At 47.3% G+C, this 9,712-nt stretch overlaps 1 protein-coding gene across 2 annotated transcripts; it reads left to right on the forward strand.

The window, feature by feature from the left end:
* The first annotated feature begins 644 nt into the window (after window positions 1-644).
* Window positions 645-5,754, forward strand: Dnajc22 (DnaJ heat shock protein family (Hsp40) member C22). 2 transcript variants are annotated; one of them, XM_031358910.1, is made up of 3 exons: window positions 888-1,025; window positions 2,472-3,422; window positions 5,425-5,754. In XM_031358910.1, exons 2-3 carry the CDS (start codon window positions 2,583-2,585, stop codon window positions 5,608-5,610), a joined length of 1,026 nt encoding a protein of 341 aa, XP_031214770.1. In that variant the 5' UTR covers window positions 888-1,025; window positions 2,472-2,582; the 3' UTR covers window positions 5,611-5,754. The 2 variants fall into 2 exon arrangements, 1 of the variants encoding a protein (XP_031214770.1); XR_004115168.1 differs by lacking the exons at window positions 888-1,025; window positions 5,425-5,754 and adding an exon at window positions 645-750 and having other exon boundaries at window positions 2,472-2,511.
* The last annotated feature ends 3,958 nt before the right edge of the window (window positions 5,755-9,712 follow it).

Genomic DNA, 9,712 nt, shown 5'->3' on the forward strand with positions numbered 1-9,712 from the left:
ATCCAAGCTTCTTTTAAAAGAAACCGAAGCTCAGGACAGGGTGTGACTTGGCCAAGGTCACCGAGCTGCACCAAGATTGGAGCCTGGAAGAGTGAAGGCATTTTGTACGACAGCTCTCTTCCAGCGCCCAAGCGGGAAGGCAGGCTCCCCGGGTCTGGCCTTAACTCTCCTGACGGCACGCCCCTACCCTGTATCCCTTACTGGTGCGTTTCTTCCTTTGCTTCAGGCTTCAAGGGTCAGAACAGCTTCGGGCTCTCTGGATTCTGGGCTCCGCAGGCTCAGCCTCTCAGGTCTGGATGTCCTGGAGTCCCCTAACTGGAAGGCCTGGAAGCGAGGTAGTGAGGCAAAATTAGGGGCTTGATGGGCTCTCCCTTTGCCTATGGGTGGATGTCTCTCCCTTACGAAATTAGAAGTGATCCTATAATGGCCGTCTTGGAGTATGGGGAAAGAAGCCTGCAGCCTGAAGTGAGACAGGGATCACCTCCTATTTGCGGCGGAGAGAAGAGGAAATCGAGATTTTAAATTTTATTGAAAGGGACGCCTTTTTTTTTCTCCCTCCAGGTAGCTGCACGGTCCGGACAGCTTTGACCAGGAATGTCCCAACCTTGCAAAAAAGAGATCTGGGACTTTTGGGGGGGTACCCTCCCTTCCGTAAGCGGCAGCGCCACCTGGCGGTTTTAGTGATGTGCTGCAAGAGGTGCGCTCTGCCGGGAGTGGGGCGCGGTTCCAGACTCTACAGTGTAAAACTGGGTGAGCCTGGGGAAAGCTTCCCGTAGAGTTCACTGCACAGGAATGCAGGACCGGAAGGTGGCTCCGAAGGGGCTGACCAGGGCTTTCGGGGCGGGGCCTGGAGGAGGTGGCCTGACTTCAGACACATAGCACTGAGAGACAAAGTTCACTTGTGTAGAATTGGGAGCATTAACTGAGGGGCCATTTTGAATCTGTGGTCAAAGGAAATGACTGGTCTGAAGCGGCCTGGCAGCCTGAGCCGCCAGGTACTGCCGCCCTCCTGGGAGTGCCTGAGGGTGAGTTCACTTGAAGTAGGTAAGACAGATTGACAGGCAGATTTTTGATATTCTGAGGATTTTTGTAGCCTCTTTGTAGAGTGGCTTCAATCTTGATAGGGATAGGATGGCTGGGCTGTGGGGTGCTAAGGTCTAGATCAAAATGTTTTCCAGAATGTTTAAGTGGAAGGAGTTCAGAATCCCTTTCAAATTTGACTTGTGGGAGAACGACATGGTCTAGGGGGATGGGAAAGCTGGAAAAGGCTAAGACCTTTGGCCAGGTTACAGAGCTCACACACACACACACACACACACACACACACACACACACACACAGTGTTAAAGGACTGAATTTGGATAAGACACTGGCTTTCAAAGGGGTTTGAAAAAGCATTCTCTTCAACCCTTTCCAGTGAGCCATTACTATTCCAGAGTCTGAGGATAGAAATTTAAGCTTCTTTTTCCCCCCTTATTATTCTTATTTATTTATTTATTTATTTAGATTTTTCGAGACAGGGTTTCTCTGTGTAGCTCTGGCTGTCCTAGAACTCATTCTGTAGACCAGGCTGGCCTCGAACTCAGAAATCTGCCTGCCTCTGCCTCCCCAGTGCTGGGATTAAAGGCGTGCACCACTACCGCCCAGTTTCCTTATTATTCTTATTCTTTTTAAATTTTACTTTATGTGCATGAATGTTTTGCTTGAATCTTTGTGTGTGCACTGCATTTGTGCCTGATGCCTTTAGAGATGAAAAGAGGGCATCTATGAGCTGCCATGTAGGTGCTGGGAATTGAACCCCTGTCCTCTGGAAGAGAAGTAAGTGACCCCTTGGTCACCTTTTAGTCCCAAGCTTCTGATTTGTTGTTGTTTTTGTTGTTGTTCGGGCACCTAGTTCTCAGTGACCCAACTGAAGCCACTTAAAACATTCTCTTCCGGGGACTGATGAGATAGCTCAGTGGTTAAGAGCACTGACTGCTCTTCTGAAGGTCCTGAGTTCACATCCCAGCAACCACGTGGTGGCTCACAACCATCCGTAATGAGATCTGACGCCCTCTTCTGGGGTGTCTGAAGACAGCAACGGTATACTTACACATAATGATAAATACATCTTTTTAAAAAAATCTTAAAAACAAAACAAAAACATTCTCTTCCTTGGACGTGGTAGCGCATGCCTATAACCCCAGCACTTGGGGAGGTGGGGTCAGGAAGATCAAGATCTTCACCTATGGCCACATAAGGCCAGTTTGGGACATGTAATAAGACTGTGCCTCAAACATTAGGTAATTAATAATAAGTAAATGAAGCTATCTGAACTGAAGCATTCTCCTCCCTTAAAGGAGGAGTCACACGGAGTCACTGTGACTGTGAATAAGTGGACTGGGGTGCTAGCCAGACAGGGGACATCTGAGCTAGGAGCCAGCTTGACTTGTGTCACTGCTGAGCCTTTTTCTCATTGCTCCTCCTCTCAGGTCTAAGGATAACTCCGGACTATGGTGATTCTCACAGAGGACCTTGAGATTGCTGCAATTTGATCAATGTCAAATGTCACTGCATTTGCCCTGAGACACTTGCCCTAGAGGATGGCCAAAGGACTCCTGATGACCTATGCCCTTTGGGCTTTTGGGGGTCCTGTTGGGCTCCACCACCTGTACCTGGGAAGGGACAGCCACGCCCTGCTCTGGATGGTCACCTTGGGAGGTGGTGGGTTGGGCTGGCTCTTGGAATTCTGGAAGCTTCCAAGCTTTGTGGCTCAAGCCAATAGAGTCCAGAGTTGGAAACCGAGGCCGGAAGAGGAGAGACCACCTGTGAGTCTCCTTCGCTTTGCTTCCCAGATGGTAGTCGGTGTCTATTTTGGTCTTGTGGCTCTGGTTAGCCTTTCTTCCATGGCCAACTTCTATATAGTGGGCCTCCCACTGGCTGTTGGCTTAGGAGTCTTGCTGGTAGCTGCTGTTGGTAACCAGACCTCGGACTTTAAGAACACCCTAGGAGCAGCCTTCCTCATTTCCCCTGTGTTCTATGGCCGCCCCATAGCCATCCTGCCTATCAGTTTGGCTGCCAGCATTACAGCCCAGAAGCATCGCCGATACAAAGCTTCGGCGGGGTCAGAGACACTTAGTGTGCGGCTCTACCGCGTGGGCTTGGCTTACCTCGCATTCACAGGCCCGCTGGCATACAGTACTGTGTGTAACACAGCTGCCACCATTAACTACGTGGCAGAAACCCTGGGTTCCTTCTTGAGTTGGTTCAGCTTTTTCCCACTTCTTGGCCGCCTCGTGGAGTCTGTCTTGCTTCTGCCTTGCCGGATCTGGTGGCTACTGGTCGGGGGTCCTGGCTTCAACAGCAGACAGTTCCAGGAGTGGGAAAAGCTCTATGAGTTTGTCGACAGTTTTCAGGATGAGAAACGTCAGCTGGCTCACCAGGTAAGCGTCTCTTCCCTCTCTTCAGGTAAGTCTCCTCAGGGCCTCTCTGCACTCTGAGAGATGGACATCCTGTAGGAGCTGGTAGCTTGCATGGGGGAGCTCTGTTCGGATGGTTGGCTATGCCCTGAAAGGGGATCCTGGCTTCTTTGGGCTTCTCTATGTACTGCATGAAGGTACATGAGAGAGACACATGAACAATACTTTTGATCAAAGTCTAGCATAGTTTTTCTTTTTCTTTTTTTTTTAAAGATTTATTTATTTATTTTATGTATATGAGCACACACTGTAGCTGTACAAATACTTGTGAGCCTTCATCTGGTTGTTAGGAACTGACTATTTTTAGGACCTCTGCTCTCCCCGCTCGCTCCGGCCCAAAGATTTATTTATTATTATACATGAGTACACTGTAGCTGTCTTCAGACACACCAGAAGAGGGCGTCAGATCTCATTACAGGTGGTTGTGAACCACCATGTGGTTGCTGGGATTTGAACTCAGGACCTTTGGAAGAGCAGTCGGTGCTCTTAACCGCTGAACCATCTCTCCAGCCGTAGTTTTTCTAAGGTTGTGTACATGCCCTCCAGTTGAGGTGTGGAGCAATGCCAGCTCCAAGAAGACTCCTTCCCACACCTTCCCAGTCTATACGCCCACCTTGGAGGTGACTTCCTCTCTGGCGCCTACCACAGTGGCTTAGCGGTTCTGTTTGTTTCACGGGGTGAGAGATTACATTCTGAGCCCCTATGAACACTGCATGGGCACAGTAACACTGAGGCAACCCCAAGTCCTATCAGGATATATTAGGCTTAAAAATGTGTCATTGCGTGAGAGTCCACGTGTCATATCGTGGGCAACTGGCAAGACTGGAATCTTTCCTTCCACCGCGAGTATTCCAGGGACCAAAGCCACGAGGCTTGGCAATAAGTGACCCACTGACTTACCTTGCCTGCCACCCTTCCTACCCCCAGTTTTTGTTGTTGTTTTGTTTTTTGTTTTTTGAGACACATTTGCACTATGTAGCCTTTAGTTGGCCTAAAGCAGGCTAATATGGAGGCCCAGACTGGCCTCAAATTTGCGATCCTCCCGCCTCTGCCTCAAGAGTACTGGATGTTAACAGCATATACCACCATGTCAGCTAGATGAGTTTTTTTTTTTTTTTTTTTATATGTAAATACACTGTAGTTGTCTTTAGACACCTCAGAAGAAGGCATCAGATCTCATTATGGGTGGTTGTGATTTGAACTCAGGACCTTCAGAAGAGCAGTCAGTGCTCTTAACCACTGAGCCATCTCTCCAGCCCTGCTAGATGAGTTTTTTAGTTATTTTCTCTCTTTCTCTCTTTCTTTCTTTCTTTCCCTCCTTATTTTTCTTTGTCCAAGTTTTCTCTATTTTTATTTTGTTTTAAAGATTTATTTCATTTATATGAGTACACTGTCGCTGTCTTCAGACACATCAGAAGAGGGCATCGGATCCCATTACAGATGGTTATGAGCCACCATCTGGTTTCTGGGAATTGAACTCAGGACCTCTGGAAGAGCAATCAGTGCTCTTAACCTCTGAGCCATCTCACTAGCCCTATTGTTAATATTTAGGTCATTTCTAGCTTAGGACTTTTTTCAATGAAGTCTCTGTAAGCATCTTCTCAGGTTTCTGGTGGGCATACCTGCACTTATTTCTCTTGTGGGGAGGAGATTTTTGTTGAGGATATGGAGTTCTAGTTTGGAATCCTGGGACTGACTTCATACCCCGGGGCTTTGGGAGGTTTTCTGTTTGTTTGTTTGGGTTCTTTTATACTTCTCTCTCATTACGGTGGATCAAACCCAGGCCCTTACTCCGGGCAGGCACATGCTCCACTACTGACATACATACCCTCGGCCAAGGAGTGAAGTTCTGTCTGAGGCTCTGGGCCATTCTAGGACTAACTAGCTTGATTTAGCAGGAAGCAGGGAGTGGCCCGAGACACCAAGCACTTATGAGATGCTAATTTGTGAGTTCTGTTCCATTGAGGTTCTGGGCGTTCCAGAAGGAGCAACAAATGAAGAAATACATCGGAGTTACCGAGACCTGGTGAAGGTCTGGCACCCAGACCACAACCAGCACCAGACGGAGGAGGCCCTGAGACACTTCCTGGACATCCAGGCTGCCTATGAAGTCTTGAGTCAGCCCAAGAAGCCCCAAGCATCCTGGGGGTGACAAGCAACCATTCAGGGATGAGCTCCGTCTTCTCAACACCATCCTCAAAACCCAGGAGCTGACAGTTAAAGCAGCAGCTGGCAGAGGGATGAGGAAATCCTTACACGGATGAGAAGGGTAGAAAATATATTTATGTGTTGAATTTCTAAATTTTTGGCTACTGTCTCCTTGATTATACTTTCTTAAAACCGAAGAGTAAAGCCAGGCGGTGGTGGCGCACACCTTTAATCCCAGCACTCCGGAGGCAGAAGCAAGCAGATTTCTGAGTTCGAGGCCAGCCTGGTCTACAGAGTGAGTTCCAGGACAGCCAGGGCTACACAGAGAAACCCTGTCTCGAAAAACCAAAAATAAATAAATAAATAAATAAATAAAATAAACAAATAAATAAAAGAAAGAGAAAAAAGAAAAAAGAAAAGAAAGACTACATAGTAAAAGGAATATTATAAAATTAATAAAATATATCTTTTAAAACTATACCACGGAATCCTACCCCAGGATATTGATTTTTAATGAAGAGGTTATTTAACTCCTATAATTGTCTACAGCACTGAGTTAGGAGGCTGAAGGAAAATATGAAGATTCTGATATTTCATATGCTGTCCCATGACAAGAAGAATTTCAGGGTTAAATGTCAAAGTGCCAGAAAAACATGTTTATTCCATTTAAAAGACCATTTCTGGCCTTATACTTAAGAAAGGAAGGAATGAAGAAAGAGAGAGAGAGAGAAAGAGAGAGAGAAAGAGGAAGAAAGAGGCTCAGTGAGCCACCGTCAATCAGGTTGGCCTAGGTGTAGCTCTGTGAGGGATTTTCTTTTTTATTTTGTTTTTTGTTTTTTGTTTTTTTGCATTTGTTTTTTGAGACAGGGTTTCTCTGTGTAGCCCTGGCTGTCCTGGAACTCACTCTGTGGACCAGGCTGGCCTCGAACTCAGAAATCCGCCTGCCTCTGCCTCCCAAGTGCTGGGATTATAGGCATGCGCCATCACCGCCCAGCTTTTAAATTTTTTTTAAAGGTTTATTTGTTTATTATATGTAAGTACACTGTAGCTGTCTTCAGATGCACCAGAAGGGGACATCAGATCTCATTACAGATGGTTGTAAACCACCAGGTGGTTGCTGGGATTTGAACTCAGGACCTTTGGAAGAACAATCAGTGCTTTTACCCGCTGAGCCATCTCTCCAGCCCCAGAATTTTCTTAACTAGGATAATTCGGGTGGGAAATCCACCTTGACGGTAGACAGCACTATCTTCATGGACTGGAGCCAGGACTGAATGAGAGGAGCAAGCATTGGCACACTGGCATGCCTTCACTCAGGGCACTCTGCTCCTGATCATGTGACTGGCGCCCTCGAGGTCCTGCCTTGACTGCCCAGACATGATGGACTGTGCCTGACCTGTGAGTCAGAATGAATCCTTTTCTCTTAAGCTGTTTTTGTCAGGGTCTTTTATCACGGCAACAGGAAATGATACCGAGACAGGCCTCATGGGAAGATTCATGATTTTATAACCCATGTGTCTTTGAGGCAAGCTGAGGGAAGCCTGGGGGAAATGGCAGTTGGTGTGGTTCAGGGAAGCCTTATTCAGTTCTAGTTAGACGTGGAAAAGGAGACCAGGGTGTCTCTCTGCAGGAAGGCTGAAAAACAGAAATGTGTTTAAATTACCTACCTTCACTTGCTGGTTTTCTTCATCTTCTTTCTCCTGGATGTTAACTCTGAGTAGTGTAGGCTGTGTTTTAAGCTGGCGATATGTCCTGACAGCATATGCTTAGCATGTGTGAGACTCCAGGACCATGTAAGCTGAGAGCAGTGATACTGACCTTCTCAAACTGAAGGGTTTTGTTGTTGTTGTTGTTGTTTGTTTGTTTGTTTTGCTTTACTTGTTTTTGACAAGGTCTTACTTATACTATAATCCAGCCTGCCTGGAACTCATTATTTAGCCCAGGCTAGCCTCAAACTCTCTGTCTCTATCTGTCTCTGTCTCTTCCTCTCTCTCTCTCTCTGTCTCTCTCTCTCTCTTTCTCTCTCCGTGTGTGTGTGTGTGTGTGTGTGTGTGTGTGTGTGTGTGTGTGTGTGTGTAGTGAGCTTTAAAATAGTGATGGCCAAGCCAGGCGGTGGTGGCGCATGCCTTTAATCCCAGCACTTGGGAGGCAGAGGCAGGCAGATTTCTGAGTTCGAGGCCAGCCTGGTCTACAGAGTGAGTTCCAGGACAGCCAGGGCTACACAGAGAAACCCTGTCTCAAAACAAAACAAAACAAAACTAGTGATGGCCAAAGTACCCCTAAGACACCGAGAACTGACACTTACTTAGTCCTTGAGGCTGTGTATGTCAATAGTTGTCCCAGGATAGCTGTCCTTTACTGAGGGGCATCAACCCATAGTTGCTTAATCCACACAAGAAGGGATGCTTCAGTCCTCCCAGTCTGCCACAAGGAGCAAGGTAAGCTTCTGGAGAGGTGCTGGTCCTTACTCCACATAGGTCTGCTGTCAGCAAAGTGATGCCCATCTGCAACAGGACGTGCCAACTACTAACTCAGCGTGGAGAGCGAGGCTGAGCAGAGGTGACCTTCCTTCTGCCATGATGGCCTTTTCTTTAGGCTGCCACCAGAAGGAGGAGCAGGCTCACACCAGCGCTTTCCTACAACAGTCAAGAGCAGTCAGGACACTTCAGGTGAGACACCATACTCAGGTGGCATACTCTAATTTGTGACAAGTTGATATTGAAACCAACCACAGTACAAAGAAGATAGAAGAACATATTGCACCTGAATGGATTTTTATCAGTTTCCTGAGTCCATTCAATTCCCACAGAGAACAGTTGGCTATTGTTTGAGCACTGTGCTCACTGACTCACCTGGAGTCCTGTCCTGCTCTTTGAACCTTCTCCATCTTGTCCCCTCCTCCCATGAAGAAGGGCTTAATGAGCATCTGAATTTCCCTGACTGACACAGATAATCATTTGCCCATAGTCCTCCCCATGTGTGTTCATACGAGCGTGTGCATATTTCTCTTGTAAATACACCTACTGCCAGTTTATTCTAGCCAAACCTCAGCATCTTCACAAGGTTGTCAGGACCAGTGTCGTGAGCCACGTCACCACAGCTGAGATGCTGAGGCAGAGGCATCACTTAGGGCCAGATGGGAGATCCTGTCAAAACGCAAAGCAGCAACAGCAAATTGTAGACAATTCTTTTAGTATTCACACATTTTAAACAAAAACCCACCTTCATCAGGCAGTTGGTGACTCATGATTTTGAAGCAGAGTCAGGCAGATCTCTGAGTTCGAGGTCAGCCTGGTCTACAGAGTGAGTTCCAGGACAGCCAGGGCTACACAGAGAAACCCTGTCTTGAAAACAAACAAACAAAAAAATAAAAAACAAACACTAAAAACAAAAAGCCAAACCAACCAACCAACCAAGTGCCCGCCTCCCCAAATTTTATCTTTTTTTGTGAGATAGGGTTTCTCTGTGTAGCCCTGGCTGTCCTGGAACTCACTTTGTAGACCAGGCTGGCCTCCAACTCAGAAATCCACCTGCCTCTGCCTCCTAAGTGCTGGGCTTAAAGGTATGCGCCACCTCTGCCTGGCCCCGAATTTTATCTTAACATTTTTATTTTGTGTACAGGCAATGAGCAGCTTGAAGGGGTCAGCTCTCACCTTCTATCATGGGGGTAGAGGCTTCAGGCTTGGCAGCAGCTGTCCCCGCAGCCCTATAAAGAATTTGTTTTGTTTTGTTTTTTTCTGGGACTGGAGAGCTGGCTCAGTGGTTAAGAGCACTGGCTGTTCTTGCAGAGGATCTGGTTCTGTTCCCTGTACTCACATGGCAGCCAGTAACTGTTCCTGACTCTGACTCCGGGGGATCCAGCACCCACTTCTGGTCTCCTTGGACAACAGGCACACACATACATTTATTTATTTATTTGTTACTTCTTTTCGAGGCAGGGTGTTGGGGTCCCTCAGCTGCAAAATATCGGAGCCTGCCACGGGAGACTCAACTCACGCTTGCTGTGCCTGAACCAAAGACTCACTACTACGAGTTCCGCCTTTGAGGATTCCAGAGGAAGCTACACCTACAGGCTGGCACGTATACAGCCTGAGGACAGCTGTTGT

This window comes from Mastomys coucha, unplaced genomic scaffold (genome assembly GCF_008632895.1).
Source record: "Mastomys coucha isolate ucsf_1 unplaced genomic scaffold, UCSF_Mcou_1 pScaffold11, whole genome shotgun sequence".
Taxonomy (NCBI): Eukaryota; Metazoa; Chordata; class Mammalia; order Rodentia; family Muridae; genus Mastomys; species Mastomys coucha.